This window comes from Xenopus laevis, chromosome 4S (assembly GCF_017654675.1).
Source record: "Xenopus laevis strain J_2021 chromosome 4S, Xenopus_laevis_v10.1, whole genome shotgun sequence".
Taxonomy (NCBI): Eukaryota; Metazoa; Chordata; class Amphibia; order Anura; family Pipidae; genus Xenopus; species Xenopus laevis.
The window spans coordinates 121,390,973-121,416,043 of NC_054378.1; the positions used below are offsets into that span (position 1 = coordinate 121,390,973).

The 25,071-nt window shown below is 42.0% G+C and overlaps 1 protein-coding gene across 3 annotated transcripts in view; it reads left to right on the forward strand.

The window, feature by feature from the left end:
* frmd4b.S (FERM domain containing 4B S homeolog) overlaps positions 1–25,071 on the forward strand; it is a 155,499-nt gene that overhangs the window by 35,752 nt on the left and 94,676 nt on the right. Inside the window, exons 1-4 of one of the 3 annotated variants that reach the window (XM_041561770.1) lie at positions 4,842–5,944; positions 15,105–15,170; positions 15,783–15,877; positions 18,240–18,332. In XM_041561770.1, the coding sequence (XP_041417704.1) occupies positions 5,783–5,944; positions 15,105–15,170; positions 15,783–15,877; positions 18,240–18,332 (416 nt within the window). In that variant the 5' untranslated portion in view covers positions 4,842–5,782. Of the gene's footprint in view, positions 1–4,841; positions 5,945–15,104; positions 15,171–15,782; positions 15,878–18,239; positions 18,333–25,071 lie in introns of those variants that run through there. The other 2 variants (XM_018261478.2, XM_018261475.2) reach the window with 2 other exon arrangements.

The window sequence follows — 25,071 nt, forward strand, 5'->3', positions numbered from 1 at the left end:
ACAGTCAGGTTTCTTATAAAAACGGTACATCTTTTTTAATTAAAGTATATTGGAGATAGGTTTGTTTTTCATCAAAGTAAAAATGGGATTTTATTTTTTTTGCCTTTACATCCCCTTTAAGTCTACTAGAAATTCATGTTAACATTAAATACACCCAGTAGGCTGGTTTTGCTTAATTATATTAATTATATCTTAGTTTTGATCAAGTACAAGTACGCATTCAGGAAAGTAACTCGTGATGTCATGAGTTACTGAACTGAATGCGTGCAAGTACAGGGAGGTATGCGATCTGTTATCTAGAAACACATTATCCAGAAAGCCCCAAATTACGGAAAGGCTGTCTCTCATAGACTACATTTTAATCAAATAATTGAAAAGTTTTTTAAAAGATTTCTATGCAAATGACTGGGTAGTCCTTATTCTGTGTGTAAAGGTATGAGATCCGTTATCCAGAAACCCATTACCCAGAAAGCTCCAAATTACAGGAAGCCCATAACCCATAGGTTCCATTTTATCCAATTAATCCAAATTTTTAATAATGATTTCCTTTTTTCTCTGTAATAATATAACTGTACCTTGTACTTGATCCAAGCTAAAATATTATTAATCCTTATTTGAATCAACCCCAGCCTATTGGGTTTATTTAATGTTTACATGATTTTCTAGTAGACTTAAGGTATGAAGATCCAAATTATGGAAAGATCCATTACCCAGAAACCCCAGGTCCCAAGCATTCTGGATAGCAGGTCCCATAGCTGTAGTGGGTCCCCTGCCTATCCTTACAAGCCCCCTTGTTCCTCTACTGCCCCTATAGATTCAGTGCTGATTAGGAGATTTGGTGCAACTGTCAGCACTTCCCTGGGAGAGACAGGAGCTGACAGTTTACAGGCTGGGCAGGACAGGAGTAGTAGGGCAGGACACTGTGAATATAAATCTTATAAGGGGAAGCTAAAAGACATCAGTAAATGTTATATAGGATGGAACTGTGAAACCTGCGTGTACATGTAAAATGCTGATCAGGCAGAGTCTTTGTTGAGTTTGGAACAAACCTTTTATTTCTCACTTCCTAAACAGTGATCTCTATGATTTGTAGCTTTTCCTGCAAATATTGCCCTCGCTCCCCTCTCGCAGCTCAGCGGGAAAGAGACGTCACATTGACGGGAATCTGTCTATCCCTGAACACTCCCTGTATCGACAAATGAATCTGGGATGAAGAGTTGAAACTCACACTCATCAGATCCAAGTCAAAAAAGAAATGTGAATCTGTGCGGCCCCAGGGCCAGTTATATGACTGCAACCACCAAGATGGTGTCATGCTGTGATGATGATGTCATTGGATGGTGTCATGCTGTGATGATGATGTCATTGGATGGTGTCATTCTATAAAGCTCCCCATAGACGCGACGATTCTTCTTGCCGAACGACCGATTTTAGGGAAGTCCGACCAATCCTTTGAAATTATCGTGCGGTTAGTGGGATTCGAACGATCGTACATCTTATGATTTTTCCGCCGACATCTGTCAGGAAATTGATCGGCCAGGTCAAAAAATCTTTGTCGGCCCCAGTGCAATCTATTTATGTTTGCAGGGACAAGCAGGCAGCTCCCCTTTGTTTTCCTGGCAAATTGGTCTTTTAGTTGATGGTCTATTCGTACGATCGTTCCGAGAAAATCGTGGTCTAACGATGAGGATCGGATCTTTTAAAAATCTTAACATCTATGGCCAGGATTAAGAGATATGACCAAATCATACTAATTCTAAGCATTTTAATGGGGGTTGTTCACCTTCCAAACACATTTTCCCAGTTCAGTTGTTTTTAAACTGTTCAGCAGAAATAAAGACTTTTTTCAATTGCTTACAATTTGCTCCATTAGTTGATCCATTTCTCAGCAGCGTCTGTGGAATATCAGCAACTATTGTATCAATTCTAACAGCTGCCTTTACTGAAACTCAGAGATTTGACTGAGCAGGGGCAAAGATAAAAGGATCAACTAAATATTAATTTAGAACAGTTACAGAGTCAGCGATTCTCCCTCCCCTTTCCTCCCAGAGCTGCTTTAGTAAGACATAACAAGGTGGAAGGTAAAAAAATGAAAAAGGTCACAAATAGAAAGTAATTGAAAAAAACATCTTTATTTCTGATGGACAATCTGAAAACAACTGAACTAAAAAAAATTGTTGTAGGTGAACAACCACATCTGTATAATCCCAGGCAGTGCTGGCACCCTATACAACAAAAGAGTTACAAAACTGTGCCTGTGTGGAGTACAGGTATGAGAACCGTTATCCGGGAAACCCATTATCCAGAAAACACCGAATTACGGAAAGGCTGTCTCCTACAGACTCCATTATAATCAAATAAAACAGTTTTCTAAAAAAACGATTTCCTTTTTCTCTGTGATAATAAAACAGTGCCTTGTATTTTATCCAAACTAAGATATAATAAATCCTTACTGGAAGCTTATTGGGTTTATTTAATGTTTATATGATTTTCTGGTAGACTTAAAATATGGAGATCCGAATTACGGAAAGATCCATTATCCAGAAAACACCGGTCAGCCATCAATGTCCGTGCAAGTGTAAGGTCAGAAGAGTGCCTGGAGATGCTGGGAGTGGCAAGTCTGACAATCTCACCTGTTTGGATTCAGACATTTACTTTCCATTTATAATTGTCTTTGTTTGGAACAGAACAGATTTACTCATGGGATAAACGTATGGGCAAAGCCAAATTCCGGGAAAATATACAGAGTGTCTGGGAATAGGGCGAAGGGAAATGGAAAAACTAGGAATGTAAACGTGAAGCTGAGCTGCACAACCTGTTCTTTTAATAACAATATCAATGGCCTGTATTTGGTGTGAAGAACATGTCCCTGTCGCTGGCGTGGAATGGAATCAATACAATGCTGCTGTCAATACTGGGCCCCCGGGCGGGTAAGATGTTCAATTGCACAGTGGGCATAAGGCCTAGAGAGATTATTATATTTTATCATTGTATTACTGAGCCTGAGAGCTTAGTGGCTTTCACATGACATATGTAGTACGGTTACTTACCGTTCTGTAATTAGCCTCAGAATTAATCATCTTCCGAGCTACGGTAATAACATCCCGTGCTCTGGTTTTAAAGGAATGGGAAAATACAGAATACATATTCTTCCCAATTAAAGCTATATATACGTATATATATATATATATATATATATATATATATATATATATATGTATGGGACCCGTTATCTGGAAACCCATTATCCAGAAAGCTCTGAATTACGGAAAGGTCGCTTCCCATAGACTCCATTTTATCCAAATAATCTAAATTTTAAAACATAATTTCCTTTTTCTCCATATGAATACGATAGTCCCTTGTACTTGATCCCAACTAAGATATAATTAATCCTTATTGGAAGCAAAACCAGCCTATTGGGTTTATTTAACGATTTTCTAATATACTCGAGATACTGACACCAGAAATTAAACTCTTTTTTTTTACATCTATCATAATAATGCCTTTGAAAGCTACTTATAATTTTGCCATAAAGCATTTTCCTGATGCTTTTACATTACCTGTCTGATTCCCCATGTTCCTGTATGAGGGGGCTGCCTTATTTGTGCAGCAGGAGTCCGTTTGCATTAGAATCTCTAACTGACAGACTGAGATGTGACAGTCAGGTTGGCAAAACAGTCAGGCTTAAGCTCCCCATAGACGCGACAATTCTTCTTGCCGAACAACCGATTTTAGGGAAGTCCGACCAATCCTTCGAAATTATCATGCAGTTACTGGGATTCTAACGATAATTACGATTTTTCGGCCGACATCTGTCAGGAAATTGATCGGCCAGGTCAAAAAATCTTTGTCGGTGCCAGTGCAATGTATCTATGTTTGCAGGGCCAAGCAGGCAGCTCCCCTTTGTTTTCCTGGCAAATTGATCTTTTTAGTTGATGGTAAATTCGTACGATCGTTCCGAGAAAATCGTGGTCTCATGATGAGGATCTGATCTTTTAAAAATCTCAACATCTATGGCCAGCTTTAGGAACTTCACCTAACAATTACTTACAAAAACAAACCTCTCAGCAAAAAAACAATCAACATGACCTATAGGTAACTTTTAATTTATATTCATATTTTAAAAAGCAGTTTTTTAGTGTCAGTATCACTTTAAGGTATCAAGACCCAAATTACGGAAAGATCTATTATCCGGAAAGCTGCAGGTCCAGAGCATTCTGGACAACAGATCCCATACCTGTGTATATACTGGGAAATTAAGAACTGCTGTGATTTCCTATATTCGCATTAACCTGAAAATGTTTATCGATGTCTAATTTCTAACATTAGAGACAAGGGGGGATCAGTATGGCAACCTACTTGATGGTAAATTCTTCATTCCCGGGTTGACCCAGTTTACCATGAAGCTCTTATATCCCTACTCACCAAATCCCTGCCCAATCCACCCCTTTACATCAGCAGCTAGGATCTTTTAGTCCGGGATGGGATTTTCTAAATGAATTCCTAACTGTAAGATGACTCGTTTTCTCCTATATTTCGGGAAGCATCAAGCTGAGATGATTCGACAATATATTATAACCAGGATATACTGCGCAGCTGAACTATGTGGTTCTCACTATGCAAACATGTCTCTTCTACTTTGCATATAAACGGTTAATTCAGGGCAGAGGGCTGTGCTTGGCATATTATGCATAAAGTTGGCAAGCAGTGATTTCATTGCATACCTGCACCCCTTTTTTTAGGTATAGGGTGGACATGATAGCCTCTTCCTTGAGTAACAAAACTCTAGATTGATTAGATGCAAGAAGCTAACCTCTGTTAACCTGTAGGAGCTTTGATAAATTTAGAACGTCACCTTTGTCTAAAGGGCACCAGGATTAGCCGCATAACCGTCCCTTTAATCTGCTCTTTCTTTTCCTTTCCTAGCAATAGTAGGCAGAGAAAAAAAGAAAAATGCACCTGCACTTTGGCCCTAAGGGGCTTATCCTGCTCTAGTGTCACCTTAACTACCAGCGCTGGGTAAGACTATCCCCTGGGGTCCCATGTGGAAGTGTTTACTGCTCTGGGTGCACTGGAAGCGATCTCTCCATTAATACGATTATCCCGAGATGGAAAGGCTTTTTATTCCTTGAGCAGAATAATCTTGGCTCGTTTGGATCAGAGGTGGCTGCTTGCTGGGTGGCACATCCATCTTTTGGGGTGTTTGCCCACCTATTGCTATAAAGCTGAACAGTACCCCCGTCATGTTTGGAGACCTGGCAGAAAGCTCCGATGTATGTGGGCTGTCGCTTTAAGTCGGAGCGGGGAAGCAGTTAGGCAGTTAATTGCATTGATCACATACTGATAGATGTCACCTATATACCACAAGTCATCTGAAGAACTGACGGCATCTGCCAGAAATAAACCAGGGTGGGGACTTTCCTTTTTTCTTTTCTCATTTTGTGCCACCATCCTACAGGGGGAGGATTTGAATTTTAATTCCAGTTCTGCTGTACTTGATCCGGTTGCTGCAAGCCTTCAGTAAAAGCCCTGGCTGCTTTATTTCAGCAGGCTTGGGGGTGGCTAAGAGTTTGTCAAACCACGGCAGTCGTTGGCCCAACTTCAACCACAGATTGGCTCCTGCCCAGGAAGCCGGGCTGAAAGACGGGTTTGTTTGAGTGACCCAGGCTCCTGGCTGAGCTCTGCCCTCTTCTTACTTTCCTAACGGAGCACAGAGTCCATATCATCTGCTGCCAGGGTTTCCGTCTGTGCATTTGTCTGCAGGACAGGGACTCTCGGTGGAATGGCTTCTGTGTTCATGTGCGGAGTGGAGGACTTGGTGTGTAACGGCAGTCGCTTCATATGGAATGTGACCGCATCTGCACTCAGGAGGTGGTATTCTCACAGATCCAGGACTTGCCTGCTGATGCTCAGAACATGGTGTGGGTTACAGGAGGTGTACCAGGTAAATGGTTTTGTGAGATACTGTCATTCACCTAAAGTCACATTTTTTACTGAACCAAAATTCCCCCTTTTAAATTAGTTTTATATACTTAGAATTAGTGCTGGGTAGTTTTCTCATACTAAAGTATTTCTAGTATTTATAAAACGATTTTGTTTGTTTTCACTTGCTTAGCTTTCTTACCTTAATCGCTATTCTAATGAATTAATCAGGATCTGTGTCATTGTGTTATACAGATAGCTAGAATCTCGGCCATAAAGCAGGGCAGGACTGCTGCTTCCAGTAGGGATCAGATAAGATCGGTGCAGCCACTGGGACAGAATGCTCTGTTATACATATAGCTAGAATCTCAGCTGCCATAAAGCAGGACAGGACTGCTGCTTACAATGGGGATCAGATAGGATCTGTGCAGCCACTGGGACAGAATGCTCCGTTATACAGATAGCTAGAATCTCAGCTGCCATAAAGCAGGGCAGGACTACTGCTTACAATGGGGATCAGATAGGATCTGTGCAGTCACTGGGACAGAATGCTCTGTTATACAGATAGCTAGAATCTCAGCTGCCATAAAGCAGGGCAGGACTACTGCTTACAATGGGGATCAGATAGATCTGTGCAGCCACTGGGACAGAATGTTCTGTTATACAGATAGTTAGAATCTTAGCCATAAAGCAGGACAGGACTGGTGCTTACAATGGGGATCAGATAGAATCTGTGCAGCCACTGGGACAGAAGCTAGAATCTCATAAAGCAGGGCAGGACTGGGGACCAGATAATTCTGCAGGTAATTCTGAAAGAGTCTCTTTTTAGATATTTGTTTCACTTTTTTGTTCAGAAGTTCACAATGTACTTGGTGGCTAGGGTCCAATCTTCCCTAGCAACCAGGCAGTGGTTTGAACGCTAGACTTGAAGATGAATGGCAGAGGGCCTAAACAGAAAGGCAAATAAAGAAAAGTAACCATAACAATAAAATTGTAGCATCATAGAGCAATCATTTTTTAGTTGGCAGCATCATTGACCCTCAACAACCTCAAGTTATTTTGTGCTGTGTTTTACAGTAACTTACACCAGCAGCTTCCTGTTCTGCAGGGCACAAACTGATGAGAAGAAAGGAATTTGCTTCCCCAAGTACATCATTTTTTTTTTTTTTGCTGAGACTGAGCACAGCTATTAGTTATGAATACAGGAGCCCCAGCTGACTGCCTCCCCCAATAGATCAGCCGCAGGCTTTGTCCCTGCAGATCCCAGGAGCTGACGTACAGGTGCGTGACTGATGTCACTAGGGGAGGAGCACCAGGTGCAGGTAGTGCAGGTACACTAGGGGACATGTGACAGTTGGAATGGTGGAAAATTTATTTCAGCTGCAAAAGTCTGTCTGTGCAAAGGGGTTCAACCTTTACTAGTTGTACCAGCTGAACTAAAATATATTCAATAAGTGCCGATTTTTGAAGGCCGTATTAGTTATATAAAGCTCTGTAGGTTTAACAACAATGTCATATAGTGTTACTTGTGCTTGTCTGACCCTTCTATCATATTCTATTAACAGGGACCATTCTGTACTATGTGCCCCCCGGAGGCGGCTCCTGCAATGCCCCCCCCCATATGCCCCTCATCACTTACCATTCCTGCGCCAGAGGGGGTCCAGGGGGAGCATTACTAGTGCAGAAAGCGCAATTGTAGGGAATTGATTCCCATGCAAAATAGTGGTAATGGGGGTGGGGGGGGGGTTGAGCAGGTATAGTAGGGAGAGATGGTGCCTATAGTAACAGTGGATAATAGTCTCTGGGAAGGGAGTGTGACTGTGGGATAGCAGGTATAGTAGGGAGAGATGGTGCCTATAGTAACAGTGGATAATAGTCTCTGGGAAGGGAGTGTGACTGTGGGATTGCAGGTATAGTAGGGAGAGATGGTGTCTATAGTAACAGTGGGATAATAGTCTCTGGGAAGGGAGTGTGACTGTGGGATAGCAGGTATAGTAGGGAGAGATGGTGCCTATAGTAACAGTGGATAATAGTCTCTGGGAAGGGAGTGTGACTGTGGGATAGCAGGTATAGTAGGGAGAGATGGTGTCTATAGTAATTGTGGGATAATAGTCTCTGGGAAGGGAGTGTGACTGTGGGATAACAGGTATAGTAGGGAGAGATGGTGTCTATAGTAACAGTGGGATAATAGTCTCTGGGAAGGGAGTGTGACTGTGGGATAGCAGGCATAGTAGGGAGAGATGGTGCCTATAGTAACAGTGGATAATAGTCTCTGGGAAGGGAGTGTGACTGTGGGATAGCAGGTATAGTAGGGAGAGATTGTGCCTATAGTAACAGTGGATAATAGTCTCTGGGAAGGGAGTGTGACTGTGGGATTACAGGTATAGTAGAGAGAGATGGTGTCTATAGTAACAGTGGGATAATAGTCTCTGGGAAGGGAGTGTGACTGTGGGATAGCAGGTATAATAGGGAGAGATGGTGCCTATAGTAACAGTGGATAATAGTCACTGGGAAGGGAGTATGACTGTGGGATAGCAGGTTTAGTAGGGAGAGATGGTGCCTATAGTAACAGTGGGATAATAGTCTCTGGGAAGGGAGTGTGACTGTGGGATAACAGGTATAGTAGGGAGAGATGGTGTCTATAGTAACAGTGGATAATAGTCTCTGGGAAGGGAGTGTGACTGTGGGATAGCAGGTATAGTAGGGAGAGATGGTGTCTATAGTAACAATGGATAACAGTCTCTGGGAAGGGAGTGTGACTGTGGGATAGCAGGTATAGTATGGAGAGATGGTGCCTATAGTAGCAGTGAATAATAGTCTCTGGGAAGGGAGTGTGACTGTGGGATAGCAGGTATAGTAGGGAGAGATGGTGCCTATAGTAACAGTGGATAATAGTCTCTGGGAAGGGAGTGTGACTGTGGGATAGCAGGTATAGTAGGGAGAGATGGTGTCTATAGTAACAGTGGGATAATAGTCTCTGGGAAGGGCGTGTGACTGTGGGATAGCAGGTATAGTAGGGAGAGATGGTGCCTATAGTAACAGTGGGATAATAGTCTCTGGGAAGGGAGTGTGACTGTGGGATAGCAGGTATAGTAGGGAGAGATGATGCCTATAGTAACAGTGGATAATAGTCTCTGGGAAGGGAGTGTGACTGTGGGATAGCAGGTATAGTAGGGAGAGAGGGTGCCTATAGTAACAGTGGGATAATGGTCTCTGGGAAGGGAGTGTGACTGTGGGATAGCAGGTATAGTAGGGAGAGATGGTGCCTATAGTAACAGTGGATAATAGTCTCTGGGAAGGGAGTGTGACTGTGGGATAGCAGGTATAGTAGGGAGAGATGGTGCCTATAGTAACAGTGGGATAATAGTCTCTGGGAAGGGAGTGTGACTGTGGGATAGCAGGTATAGTAGGGAGAGAGGGTGCCTATAGTAACAGTGGGATAATGGTCTCTGGGAAGGGAGTGTGACTGTGGGATAGCAGGTATAGTAGGGAGAGATGGTGCCTATAGTAACAGTGGATAATAGTCTCTGGGAAGGGAGTGTGACTGTGGGATAGCAGGTATAGTAGGGAGAGATGGTGCCTATAGTAACAGTGGATAATAGTCTCTGGGAAGGGAGTGTGACTGTGGGATAGCAGGTATAGTAGGGAGAGATAGTGCCTATAGTAACCTTTGAAGAATAGACTCAGGGAAAGGCCCATATTTTGCTTGATCCAAGAATCAAAGATTTTCTAAAAAGTTGTGTTCCTTTTAGGAGAGTTCTTGCTTGTGACTAAGAGGCAGCCTCGTTTATGAAATAGAATAAGTGATTAAATAGAATAAGCAATGGAAGTTCTATGATCCACTTGAAAACTCTGCACTCATTTCCTCTCCTATGAAGTCTGCCAAATGCCCAACAGACGTTCCCCTCCAAATAACACCGAGGCATGAGATGTGCGGGAGGAAGGAGTAAATTTGGCCTATTGATGTAACGTTAGGGAGGCTCGAGCTCTGCCAATAAAAGGAATGTTACTAATTGACAGCTTTCTAACAATAGCACGAGATATCCCATCTATTTCTGTGCAATTATTTTTAACTGATAGCTACTACGGTTTTACCAAGAACACCAATGTTTTGGTTTCTCAAGGTGCAGGGCAGTAAGGTAGATCATTGTGGTGGGATGAAGATGGAGATCAGGAGGTGTTTGGGGGAAATAGCAGGGTCTCGGGATCAAGTGTTCAGACATTCATGGAGTTACACCAGTTTGCCAGACGTTTTTTTTAAATACAGCCGTGCATGATGGGATTTGTAGTTCTTGTTTTACATTGGTTTATGCCTCTCTGGAATCTCATATGCCATAACAGGGTTTGTGGCCTCCGTTTCTTAATATGTCATTTATGCTGAATTGGGCCTCCCCCTGCAGCACATTACCCATCATCCCCCTTACTGATATTGCATGCTGTCAGGCGCTATTGGGGGGCAAGCCCAGGTGCAGTCACACCTCCTGACCCAAGGGGGTTTTACACCATTGATCTCCGCCACTTTGGTGGCTCTGACAGTTGGCTTCCTATGTGCATGTTACTATCTGTAAATCTGCTCCATTCTGGGGGTTTCTGGTTGGTTCAGTTGTGGAGAGGAGCCAGTGCAGGGGTTCTTTGCTTACACTTTGGGTTTACTTGTCGTTTAAAGGGTTCACCTTTAAGCCAACATTTAGTATGTTATGGCTAATTTCAAGCAACTTTTCAATTGGTCCTCATTATTTATTTTGTATAGTTTTTTCATTATTTGCCTTCTTCTTCTGACTCTTTTTAACTTTCAAATGGGGGTCACTGACCCCATCTAATAAGCAAATGCTCTGTAAGGCTACAAAAGCGTTGTTATTGCTACTTTTGATTACTCGTCTTTCTATCCGGGCCTCTCCTATTTATATTCCAGTCTCTTTTTAAAATGAATGCATGGTTGCTATGGTAATTTAGACCCTAGAAACCAGAAATCCAGTTCTCAAAAGAGCAAACAGATTTTTTTATATTCAATTTTGAAATCTGACATGGGGCTAGACATATTGTCAGTTTCCCAGCTGCCCCCAGTCATGTGACTTGTGCCTGCAGTTTAGGATGGAACTACTTTTTGGCGGCTGTTCCCCTACTGTCCCCTACTTACTGAATCAGTCTCAGTGGGACTTGGCTTTTACTATTAAGTGTTGTTCTTAGATCTTCCAGGGAGCTGTTATCTAGTGTTAGGAAGTTGCTATCTGGTTACCTTCCCGATGTTCTTGAGTTAGGCTGCTGGGCGGGAAAGGGAGGGGGTGATATCACTCCAACTTGCAGTACAGCAGTAAAGAATGACTGAAGTTTATCAGAGCACAAGTCACGTGACTGGGGGAAGCTGCGAAACTGACAATATGTCAGATTTCAAAATTGAATGTAAAAAAATCAGTTTGTTCTTTTGAAAAATGGATTGCAGTTCAGAATTCTGCTGGAGCAGCACTATTAACTGATGCGTTTTGAAAAAAACATGTTTTCCCATGACAGTATCCCTTTAATGAGCAATTTCAACATATATTGGTAATACAACCTCTGGATATGTTGGGGCCCTAAAATGTATTTGCTGTGGGGCCCAGTAACATCTAGTTACACCACTGGGTATTGTGTACTTATGGGTTTCATTCATCCAGGAGATTCGATTGTAAGCTCCACTGGCAATTAGAGTTATGTGAGCTATATATAACATGTTGTAAGTCTTTACACTTAAAGGACAGGGAACACAACAATTAAAGGTCACCTAATCCTGCATATTCCGTATTTTCCCTGCCATGCTAGTGTTTGTCTACTGAGATTTAAATGGCTTTTGTTTCCCAACCTGCAATCAGTCGGGTCATTTCCTTGAGATTAAAGGGTAACGGGAAGCGCCTGGGTTGTTCCATTCCCACTTCCACCCGCAGTATTTATAGCATCGTGCCAGTTTCGGTGGCACCCAAACTGCAAGTCTCTGGTTTCCTCCGTACCCTTTAATTGAAAGGTAAGGTGCTTTTATACCCAAAATATACCCTGAGCCCGTGGTGCTGAATACCACTCAGTTTTATCTTTGTTCTGGTTTAATTATAGGAGCGACCGATATAGAGCGAAATGCGTTTCTATTCTGTTCCTTGGCATAATACAGGCACAATATTCACTGTATAAACACTGTGGGTCTGTGTGTTGCTCATATAATTACTGGGGCACATAGAGAATTCTGATACCTCTCATATTGGGCTTATTCTGCCCCGGGGGGACAGGGAAAAGTTGGGCATTTGCACTTGGGCACGCTGGATCCCTTGGGAGGAAGAATTTACATAAAAGTACAAAGGATTCTATTGTGTAACATTAATTAGATGATATTATGTCCATCCAGCAACTCTTTTGATGTTGTGAAGCTGCAACTCCCAGCACCCAACCACAGCCAAAGGCCTTATTAATGCATTTATATTGGTTTATGTTTTATTAAATGTATCAGTATTACATTGGCCCCAGTGCCCCGTTCCCAATCTACATCATTGACAATTGGGAAATCCTTATTGGGCCCCTGTATCACAGTGAAGCCTGTAAAACATTATTGACTGCACCATCTTGGCCACTTCTGTTTTCTGATTGGTCCCTTGGGATAAGAGAAAGTCCATCATTGGTTGGTATCCAATGCACATGTGAGTGCTCCCCCAGGGCTGCTGTTGGAGGGGTTCCTGTAAGTGAAGGGGCAGATACCCATATTCATGAGCTACAGTTATGGAGGGTCTTGTGTGTGAGAAGCCAGGGGCAAGACTGGGGCCAATTTTATTGGGCTACTTAGTTGACAGGGTCCAACTCCCAATGTGCCCAGATGGGAGGTAGACTAATAACTGAGGCCCTTCCCCATATATAGTTTAGTTATAGGGTATAGTATAGTATATAGAGTATAGTATTATAGGGGATGTAGTATAGTATATAGGGTATAGTTTTCTTATACAGTAATTTCAGTTGGTCGTTCTTCAACCCCAATTTATTACAATCTCTGAGTTTCTGAGTATGGGGTCGTATGTGGGCAATACTTGGGCCAATTTTTTATTATTGGGCTCCATTCTACTTAGTTGGCAGCAGCCAACTCCCAAGGTGCTCAGATGGGAGGTAGACAAATAACTGGGGCCCTGCTAGTGGGGCCCCACTATTTCTGATGGTGTCCCTGCACTTTACTGTAATCCAAGGGCTGCTGTTGCCAAACTGCAGTTTTTTCTGCAATCCAGACTCGCAATACAGTCTTTGCAGTTTTCTATTGTGCCACTGCAACGAGGGTAAATGTAGCATGGTTGCTAGGGTAATTTAGACCATAGCAACCTGATTGCTAAGATTGCAAACTGGAGAGTTGTTGCATAAAATCGAAATAACTCAAATGCCACAAATAGGGTTGCCACCCGGCCGGTATTTTACCGGCCTAGATGGTAAAACACCTGCCAAGGCCGGGGCTGGTATTACAAATTTACCAGCAATGTAGTTGGCGTTAATTTGTAATACTCTTAGGGTAGGGGTAGACTGGGCGATTCGGGGAGATTTAGCCGCCTGGTGACTAATCGCCTCGTCTTTGCGGCGATCAATCTCCCTGAAAGCCTTCCCTTTGTCTTGCGCCGGCTATAATGAAAAGTCGCTTGCGGCATGGTACACGCGGTGTTTCGTATTCCAAAATCGGCCGAAGTTGCCTCACGTGGAAAATTATTAGTAAAGGTGGCAACCCTAGCCACAAATAATTTACAATAAAACCCAATTGCAAATTGTCTCAGAATATCACTCTCTACATCATACTAAAAGTTCATTTTAAAGGTGAACAACCTCTTTAAAGTGGGTATAGTTTCCCTTTACAGTAATTTCAGTTGGTCGTTCTTCAAACCCGATTTATTTCAGTTTCGGAGTATTTGGGACTACACCATTGTCCCTGGCAGGGGGAGCCGGCTGTGACTAGTACAGATGTCTCGTGAGTGGGTAATTACTGCGAGGCTCTGATCAGCTCGATCTGGTCATGGATTGTGTTAATCCTCGCAGAGACTTGGCACGTTGTGAGCCGCGGCGCATGAAACTCATTATTAATCTCCCTCTGAGCCTTTCTCATCAGGCCTCTTGTTTCTTGGGAGTGAGGGGCAGTGAAATTACACCCTGGCAGGGTCCGTCTGTTTGACTCGCAAACAATAGCGCTCTAATGAGACAATCCATGCACAAATAAGAGCGTTGGCATTGGGCGTGACTGTGCCTATGTACAGACTGGTTATGCACAGATGCAGCAGTTTTATACACAGTTTGATTTTATTTGCTTTGAATTTAGCTTGGCATTCTCCCATTTAAAGGGGAAGTTGACATGTGCTACAATTTCTACAATGTCCGCTAAGGAACTGTGCCAGAGAATACATAAGAATAGGGATTGCGGATTGCTCCTATTGTTTTGTGCACTTCACATGTTCCAACATTAAAGAGCCTCTATCGCTTCAAAATGTTCCTACAGTCCTGTGCATGATACAAGGGAGGTCCTATGCTGGAATTGGTTCATTCTTTTTCTTGCTGGTGCAAACACAGGAGGCTGTTCCTGCTGAACTCAGCTTAGTGTGAGGGAATACCTATGCTGTCATAGTTTTATGGTATCTCTCTGTACAGACTATGAGCAAACCTAGGGGCTGTTCCTGCTGAATTGTGCTTAGTACAGGGGAATACCTATGATATCATAGTTTTATGGGATCTCTCTGTACAGACTATGAGCAAATTTAGGGGCTGTTCCTGCTGAATTGTGCTTAGTACAGGGAATAACTATGCTGCCATAGTTTTATGGGATCTCTCTGTACAGACTTTGAGCAAACTTATCGGCTGTTTCTGCTGAATTGTGCTTAGTACAGGGAATACCTATGCTGCCATAGTTTTATGGGATCTCTCTGTACAGACTATGAGCAAACTTAGGGGCTGTTCCTGCTGAATTGTGCTTAGTACAGGGGAATACCTATGCTGCCATAGTTTTATGGGATCTCTCTGTACAGACTATGAGCAAACTTAGGGGCTGTTCCTGCTGAATTGTGCTTAGTACAGGGAATACCTATGCTGCCATAGTTTTATCGGATCAGTCTGTACAGACTATGAGCAAACTTAGGGGCTGTTCCTGCTGAATTGTGCTTTAAATGACCCACAATACCTGGCTTCTTACCCTATGAAATTATTATTATTAGATGGCGGAGGGCCGGCACTGCAAGGTTCACCTCTTAGACGACCGGGAGCTGGAGTTGCTGGTTCAGGTAGGACACCTTTGTATTTACAGTCATATGAAAAAGTTTGGGAAGCCCTCTTAATTCTTCTGAGTTTTGTTTACTTTACTGTACATTGGGAAGCAGATGAGTAAGAAGACAATATTAAGTTGAATACTAGTTCAACAATATCTCCTGTCCCTGCTTATTGTTAATTCCTCATGCAAAAATCTTAGACATTAAGGTGTACAGGTATGGGATCTGTTATCCGGAAACCTGCTATCCAGAAAGTTCTGAATTATGGAAAGGCCATCTTCCATAATCTCCATTTTATTCAAATAAATTTATCAAACATTTTAAAAACTATTTACTTTTCTCTGTAATAATAAAACAATAGCTTGTACTTGATCCCAACTAAGATATAATTAATCATTATTGGAAGCAAAACCAGCCTATTGGCTTTATTTAACGTTTATATGATTTTCTAGTAGGATGAAAGTATAAAGATCCAAATTATAGAAAGATCCATTATCTGGAAAGCCCCAGGTCCCAAGCATTCTGGATAACAGGTCCCCAAGTCCTATGCTATTGTATCTATTTTATAATCACCTTTGCACCAGAGTAGGCAAATATTTTATTCGTATTTGTCTTTTTCATCTCCAGCCCAAACTCTTATCCCGGGAACTGCTTGATCTGGTGGCCTCGCACTTTAGCCTGAAGGAGAAGGAATATTTTGGAATTTCATTCCTGGATGACACGTGAGTACCTTGGCTGGATTCATTTGTTTTTGTTGGATTATGGTTTGGAGGTGTTACCCCAGCAATGCCTTTACTTATCCTTTAAACATGCAAATCACAGGCAAATGTTAAATATATAACCCCCATGGCTACACAGCAGCTTGTTTATATAAACGATAGTAGTACTTATCTGTTATCTACTGTGTATCCTGTGCTTGAATGGCTGCCCCCATGGCTACACAGCAGCTTGTTTATATAAACTATAGTAGTACTTATCTGTTATCTACTGTGTATCCTGTGCTTGAATGGCTGCCCCCTTGGCTAAACAGCAGCTTGTTTATATAAACTATAGTAGTAGTACTTATCTGTTATCTACTGTGTATCCTGTGCTTGAATGGCTGCCCCCTTGGCTAAACAGCAGCTTGTTTATATAAACTATAGTAGTACTTATCTGTTATCCTGTGCTTGAATGGCTGCCCCATGGCTACACAGCAGCTTGTTTATATAAACTATAGTAGTACTTATCTGTTATCTACTGTGTATCCTGTGCTTGAATGGCTGCCCCCATGGCTACACAGCAGCTTGTTTATATAAACTATAGTAGTACTTATTTGTTATCTACTGTGTATCCTGTGCTTGAATGGCTGCCCCCATGGCTACACAGCAGCTTGTTTATATAAACTATAGTAGTACTTATTTGTTATCTACTGTGTATCCTGTGCTTGAATGGCTGCCCCCATGGCTACACAGCAGCTTTTTTATATAAACTATAGTAGTACTTATCTGTTACCTCCTGTGTATCCTGTGCTTGAATGGCTGCCCCATGGCTACACAGCAGCTTGTTTATATAAACTATAGTAGTACTTATCTGTTATCTACTGTGTATCCTGTGCTTGAATGGCTGCCCCATGGCTACACAGCAGCTTGTTTATATAAACTATAGTAGTACTTATCTGTTATCTACTGTGTATCCTGTGCTTGAATGGCTGCCCCCTTGGCTAAACAGCAGCTTGTTTATATAAACTATAGTAGTAGTACTTATCTGTTATCTACTGTGTATCCTGTGCTTGAATGGCTGCCCCCTTGGCTAAACAGCAGCTTGTTTATATAAACTATAGTAGTACTTATCTGTTATCCTGTGCTTGAATGGCTGCCCCATGGCTACACAGCAGCTTGTTTATATAAACTATAGTAGTACTTATCTGTTATCTACTGTGTATCCTGTGCTTGAATGGCTGCCCCCATGGCTACACAGCAGCTTGTTTATATAAACTATAGTAGTACTTATTTGTTATCTACTGTGTATCCTGTGCTTGAATGGCTGCCCCCATGGCTACACAGCAGCTTGTTTATATAAACTATAGTAGTACTTATTTGTTATCTACTGTGTATCCTGTGCTTGAATGGCTGCCCCCATGGCTACACAGCAGCTTTTTTATATAAACTATAGTAGTACTTATCTGTTACCTCCTGTGTATCCTGTGCTTGAATGGCTGCCCCATGGCTACACAGCAGCTTGTTTATATAAACTATAGTAGTACTTATCTGTTATCTACTGTGTATCCTGTGCTTGAATGGCTGCCCCATGGCTACACAGCAGCTTGTTTATATAAACTATAGTAGTACTTATCTGTTATCTACTGTGTATCCTGTGCTTGAATGGCTGCCCCCATGGCTACACAGCAGCTTGTTTATGTAAACTATAGTAGTGTTTCTGAAGCAAACACACAGTGTCACTGTTCCTTTAATTGGGCAGGGGGGGTGAATCATTAATGGCAGAAGCAGCTGATATGGTTGTTAGAAGCCATTTGTGAGATATCTCAGTCCAACTGTTTTCTGTGGAATCCCATGTCATGTAACGACCCTCCATTCATATTTAATGAGTCGGCCTCCTCAGGTATTTGCTTCACCAGTACAGGTATGGGATCCGTTATCCAGAAGCCCATTAGCCAGAAAGTTCTTTATTACAGAATGCCTTTTTCCCGTAGATTCCATTTTATCCAAATAATCCAAATTTTTAGGAATAATTTCCTTTTCCTCAGTAATAATAAAACAGTAGCTTGTACTTGATCCCAACTAAGATATAATTAATCCTTATTGGAAGCAAAACCAGCCTATTGGGTTTATTTAATGTTTATAGGATTTTCTAGTAGACTTAAGGTATGAAGATCCAAATTACAGAAAGATCCATTATCTGGAAAACCTCAGGCCTGGAGCATTCTGGATAACAGGTCCCATACCTGTACCCCGTAGGCCGGATAGTGAGACTTGTGTCTGGGGTTCAGAAAACCACACTGACAGTTGGGCATCGAGCAACCAATCACAGGAGGCTAAATATCTCACAGTTTGGTAAATCCTAATATTTCCTCATTTGTCTGTGCAGGGGTCAGTGTGCCTGGTTGCAGTTGGATCAGCGAGTTCTGGATCATGATTTTCCAAAGAAATCCGGCCCTGTGTTGCTTTATTTCGTTGTAAGGTAAAGACTTTATTTATTTTTCTCTTTTTGCCTTATAGCAAAATGGTTTATGTGCAGTGCCCTCAGCCAGTAGCCAATCAGAGGCTTGTTATCATTATTCCAGCATTAAACCAAACAGCTAATTTTTTTGTCGGTTGCTATTGGTTAGAGCCTTAGGAACAGGCACATTTTCACCCGTCTCCTTTATTTCTGCATACAGGCCATCAATATGTTGTGCTACTTGTAAAATTAAAGGGCTTGTTCACCTTCCAACACTTCAGTTGGTTTCAGATAATTCACCAGAAATAAAAACTTATAGTAATTATCTTCTACTTTTTATTTGTGGCCTGTTTTTTAATATTGAAGTGTAAACTTTCATTTTTCACCTCCTTACGTCTTTCTAAAGCAGCTCTGGGAAGGGGGTCAGCGACCCTGGCATCCTGTGGCGGATTTCAGCTTGCAAGCGCCCTGTGTGAATTGCCATAGTGCGTTCTCCATTAGTTTTAGTGCAGTTTATGCGTATTTACGCCTAGCTGTTCTTTTTTAAAAATGCAACATAAAAACGCCGCAAAAACGCCACATCTGGCCTTGCCCTAAGGGGTTGTTCATTGTCCAAACACTTATTTTTTTTCAGTTGTTGTTTTCAGAAAACACCAGAAATAGACTTTTTTTTAAATTGCTTTCTGTTTTTTTATTTTTTACCATTTTCAAAAATCAAAGTTGAATGTTGGTGTCTCTGGTGTCTGAGTCTGGCAGCTCAGTGTAGAGTCCTGCACCGGGTCGGGTACCTGCGGAATATCTGCAACGTGTTTGTGTTTTGGGCAAAAAGTCCCCGGTTCCCTGGCCGTGCGGGAAGTCCGCGGGTAACCCGACTTTGTACCTGACAAAGATGCGGACTTGAGCCTTTCCACCCTCCCCTGTAGTTGGGGCAGGTTTCTTTCTATCTTTGCGCTGATTCAGTGCCAGAGTGATGCCACTTTCAGTTTTGCGTGTCCCTGGGTCGGAAAGTAAGTAGCCTACTGAGGGTCGGGTAACGGATCAGGGGGGAATTGTGGGTTGCGCATCAGAGCTATGGATTAGGTACAGATATAATCTAAATTATAAATGGAACCTTGCAGGACTAGCTCAGTGATCCAGGTGCAGATGCTGAACTGTTACAATTTGCTCCTTTTGTTGATACATTTCACAGCAGCATCTGTGGGGGAATATCAGCAACTGTTTCGATTTAGAACAGTTTACAGGGTCGGCGACCCCCCCCCCCTCCCAGAGCTGCTTCAGAAAGACCCAAGACGGTGAAAAATTTACCCCTCACAATATTAGAAAAACAGTCCCAAATAGAAAATAAAAAGTCATTGAAAACAAGTCTTTATTTCTGGTGAGCAATCTGAAATCAGGTCAACTGGAAAAAAAGTGTTGGAAGCTGAACATCCCCTTTAAACTTCAATTTTAGAAAAATGGTCAGAAATAAAAGATGGAAAGCAACTGAAAAAAACCTGAAAAAAACGATCTGAGTTTTCTAACTGAACTAAAAAAACTTATGTCTATATTTTTCTATATAGTAAGTGGCCACCGGGGGGTGCTGCACCCTTTACAACTCATTCTCTCATTGTAATTAAAGGGCCCTTGTTCCCAGCACCCAGGCCTTCAGTGGGTGGTACCTGCTCTGTTCTGAGTCAGTGAGATTATCCCATAAAAACCTGTGAACTGGGACAAGGGCGGTACTGTGTCAGAAATTCTGTGCTTTGTATTTAAATAACATAATTAAGAGGGTATTAGGGAGGAAGGAGTAAAAGTATCCCACTATAAGCCAATCTTATTAATGGAACCCTTCCTATCTATCTGTCTGTCTATCTTTAAGGGATCTATCTTTCTATCTGTAATTGCTCTATCATCTATCCATCAATGTGTCTATAATTGTTCTAATTGATGAAAACCCTCTATCTATAGGCAATAGATCTATTATCTCGCTGTTCCATAACAGGGGCTAAGATTTCAGAGATATTATGGGCATTTTCCTATGTTATTAGCAAGAGGTCACGTTTTGGAGACGCGTGTCTCTGACGTGATGGAACCCTCATTATCTTGCCCTTATTTCTCACTACGCACCACCACCAGCCGACAGTTGTTCTGCAGGTGACAGTCAGTGAAAAGTCATTAGTGCAAAGGGGAAATGCCGTGGCACCGGCAGGAATTACAGGTTTAACAGCAATGCACATTTCTGAAAATGTATGTCCTAAAAATGCATCTTTTGCAATATAGGAAATGAGCAGAAGGGGGGGGGGGCAGTGGCACCTGCTTAGGAAGGTTTTGGAGCAATGGGTCTGTCTTGCAGAAAATGTGTTTATTTTGGTTTGTACAACACAATTTGCATGTGGACACGGGGCTCCCTCTCTCATATACTGTGGTATTGCCCCAAGTTATCTGAATTCTGGAGAGACATCAAGGTGATGATTGCTGAGATTTTCTTTTGGGAAGTCCCTATTTAGGCCTCCAATGCCCTCTTGGGCCTACCTCACAGAACAAAAACTTTTAAATTTTATATATACAGCAACCAGGCTCTCACTCACCTCCAATTGGAAAGCACCAGGGGCCCCAGCCGTAGGAAAGGTAACTAGCCGTATTTGTGAGATAAAATTAAAGAAGGAGATGCAAGATATAGACACAGTGGTGTAACTATAGAGAACAGAAGACACTGCAGTTGCAGAGGGCCCGGGGAACAGGGGATGTGGGGTCTGCTTCTTCTATAGCTAATAAAAAAAATAAAAACCCTTCTCCCCAGCCGCTCACTATTACCGGTGTGGGAGTGGGTGGAGTCAGGACAGGTAGCGGGTGTGGCGGAGGCAGGATGTGGGTGGGGCTGTGATAGGACGGGAAGTGGGCGGGAGGATGGGAATCAGAATGTGCCAGGCCCCTCTGAAGATTTTTTGCAGATAGGGGCAAGGTACACTCTAGTTACACCACTGTATAGAGTGACTGTCCCCCATCATGAGAAAACTTGGTCAAAATGGGATTAGGTACTCCCAAAATAAACAGCCCAGACGGGATGGATAAACCCTGTATAGACAATGTATCTCCCCTAAATGTAAGGGGAATATTTCTATGCCAACAACCCCTGTCATCTACTTTATGGGTAGATCACAGACCCCATAATCCGGAACCTTGGGGACGATGAGCCATGACCTACGGGTAGATCTAAGTCTAGTGGGCAAAAGGAAAAGGGTTTGGTAAGGATCTATATATTTGAAAATGTTGATGTATCATAAGTACTCTGTTATTGCTTTTTGCTAATTGTGTCTAGGGATGCACTGAATCCACTATTTTGGATTCAGCCGAACCCCCAAATCCTTTGCGAAAGATTTGTGCGAATACCGAACCGCATCCGAATACTAATTTGCATATGCAAATTACGGGTGGGAAGGGGGAAACTTTTTTACTTCCTTGTTTTGTGACAAAAAGTGACACAATTTCCCTCCAGCCCCTAATTTGCATATGCAAATTAGGATTCAGTTCAGCCGGGCAGAAGGATTCATCCAAATCCTGCTGAAAAAGGCTGAATCCTGAACCGAATCCTGGATTCAGTGCATCCCTAATTGTGTCTTCCTTTTTTTTTCTTTTTCTTTCTTTTCTTGTTTATTATCGTCTATATAACTCTCTGCAACTCCATTACAAAACAAAGCTGTATAATTCTTTTCTCACTGACTTTCAAGAAAAGTTGCAATAATTGGAAATGTCAAAACCAAATAAAATTTAAGTGAAAAAAAAACCAGGGCACAATTTGGTTGGATCACTATGAGGCCTGGTAGGAGGGAGGCAGTCACCGTTGCCTTAGGGGCCAAAGCTCATTGGCTCAGCAAAGATGCCATTTGTGTAGGTCTCCAGCCTCACCCTGACAAAGTAGGGATGCACCGAATCCAGGATTTGGTTTGGGATTCGGCCAGGATTCAACCTTTTTTCAGCAGGATTAGGAATCGGCTGAATCCTTGTGTTTGGCCGAACCGAAACTGCATGTGCAAATTAGGGGCGGGAAGGGAAATCAAGTGACTTTTCATCACAAAACAATTAAAGAAAAATTGTTCCACTTTTTCCTTCCTGCCCCAAATTTGCATATGCAAATTAGGATTCGGTTAGGCATTTGGACAAAGCTTTCACAAGGGATTCAGATCAGATTCAAATAATGGATTCAGTGCATCCCATCTACATTATTGGCATTGATGACTTATTTTCGAGTGGATTTCCAAGGTGTGACCCTCTTGATATTCCGCTTGTTGCTGCCCGCAAGATGTCAGGTGGTGCTGGGAGTTTTTGTTTATCAGGAGAAGCATCGTGGCCAATTGGACATCACTCACGCTGGAGACCTTCTCTTTGGACCATTATGAAAAACCTAAATATGCTAAACAAGGCAACTTTAGGCTACAGGTGTGGATCCTTTCATGCAGAATGCTCAGCACCTGGGGTTTTCCAGATAAGAGGTCATTCTGTCATTTTGATCTCCATACCTTAAGTCTACTAAAATAATCATTTAAGCCTTAAATAAACCCAATAAGATTGTTTGGTCTCCTACAAATAATTATATTTTCTATAAAATCAAGTACTGGTATAGGACCTGTTATCTAGAATGCTTGGGACCTGTGGTTTTCCGGATAATGGATCTTTCTGTAATTTGGATCTTCATACCTTAAGTCTACTAGAAAATCATGTAAACATTAAATAAACCCAATAGGCTGGTTTTGCTTCCAATAAGGATTAATTATATCTTAGTTGGGATCAAGTACAAGCGACTGTTTTATTATTATACAGAAAAAGGAAATTACTTTTAATTATTTGAATAACTTTATTAAAATAGGGTCTATGGGAGAAGGCCATTTCGTAATTCGGAGCTTTCTGGATAACAGGTTTTTGGATCACAGATCCCATACCTGGACAAAGTACTGTGTTATTATGACAGAGATATGGAAAGTTTAATTTTTAAAAGTTGGAATTATTTGAATAAAATTGAGTCTATGGGAGACGGCCTTCCCGTAATCGCAGCTTTCTGGATAACGGGTTTCCAGATAATGGATCCCATGCCTGTACTAACATAAGTTAATGAATCCCTAGTGATTTATATAATCCTAGTGGAAAGGTAATTTTGGATCTTTTGTCACCTGTGGTGTCTGTAGCTGGTGGGCTTGGATCACTGGAGACCATCTATGTGTGTGTGCAAATCCTATGGCTCATTTAAACCTGTAATTTCTGGGCAGTGTTGTATTATCAGAATCCCTGACAGATCTGAAGATAACCTCATATACCGCAGATAGGACTTATTGTATGGCTCTTACCTGCAGCATGCCTACGGGATGAGCTAGAGAAATGCAACCACTTGATACTCTGTGCTCTAAACCTGACACCCGATGGGTGATAAGAATCAGTTTGCAGACAATAAAGACGACTGTTCACTTTGTGATCCTTTATGTTAAAAGGTGAAATGCCTAGACAGTAACATAGTCAAAAGAAAAAAAATAGGTGCATTTTTCTTAAAGGGGAACTAGGTGTTTTTAAAAATGGAGGACCTGTTATCCAGAATGCTCGGGATCTTGGGTTATCTGGATAACGAATCTTTCTGTAATTTAGCTCTTTATACCTTAAAGGAGAAGAAAATGACTATTTAATTGGTGGTGCCAAAAGTTAGGCACCCCCAAATGATTATACTTATCTCACAACCTGGGCCAGTGCTCCTATCAGCAGAAAACTGCACTGGTCTGGGGGGTTTCCCAGCAAGCACCATGGAGCGATTGGCTTCCTTCTTCTTCTTTATTCAAATTTCTTTCTTTCAAATATCAAGTAAAAGATACTGTTATATTATTACAGACAAAAAAAGGAAATAGGTTTTAGAACTTTGGATAAAATGAATTCTGTATGAGACTGACCTTGTGTAAGTCACAGCTTTCTGGATAATGCATCCCATACCTGTAATAAAATCTGGGAAGGTACTGGGATACCAGGTATAGTAGAGAGATATGGTGCCTATAGTAACAGCAGATAATAGTGTCTGGGAAGGGAGTGTGACTGTGGGATAGCAGGTATAGTAGGGAAAGATGGTGCCTGTAGTAACAGTGGATAATAGTCTCTGGGAAGGGAGTGTGACTGTGGGATAGCAGGTATAGTAGGGAGAGATGGTGTCTATAGTAACAGTGGGATAATAGTCTCTGGGAAGGGAGTGTGACTGTGGGATAGCAGGTATAGTAGGGAGAGATGGTGCCTATAGTAACAGTGGATAATAGTCTCTGGGAAGGGAGTGTGACTGTGGGATAGCAGGTATAGTAGGGAGAGATGGTGTCTATAGTAACAGTGGGATAATAGTCTCTGGGAAGGGAGTGTGACTGTGGGATAGCAGGTATAGTAGGGAGAGATGGTGCCTATAGTAACAGTGGATAATAGTCTCTGGGAAGGGAGTGTGACTGTGGGATAGCAGGTATAGTAGGGAGAGATGGTGCCTATAGTAACAGTGGGATAATAGTCTCTGGGAAGGGAGTATGACTGTGGGATAGCAGGTATAGTAGGGAGAGATGGTGCCTATAGTAACAGTGGATAATAGTCTCTGGGAAGGGGGTGTAGGGCTATTAGAGCTGTAACAGGATTTGCAACTTTACCCCCAAATGTTTATCCTGGAGATGAAAGGCTTAATACATCTCTGCATTTAATATACTCTGAATGGGACACCAAGTATGAATATCGCTCTTATCCTCACAATACCCCCAAGGACACAAGGTGATTGAGTTAC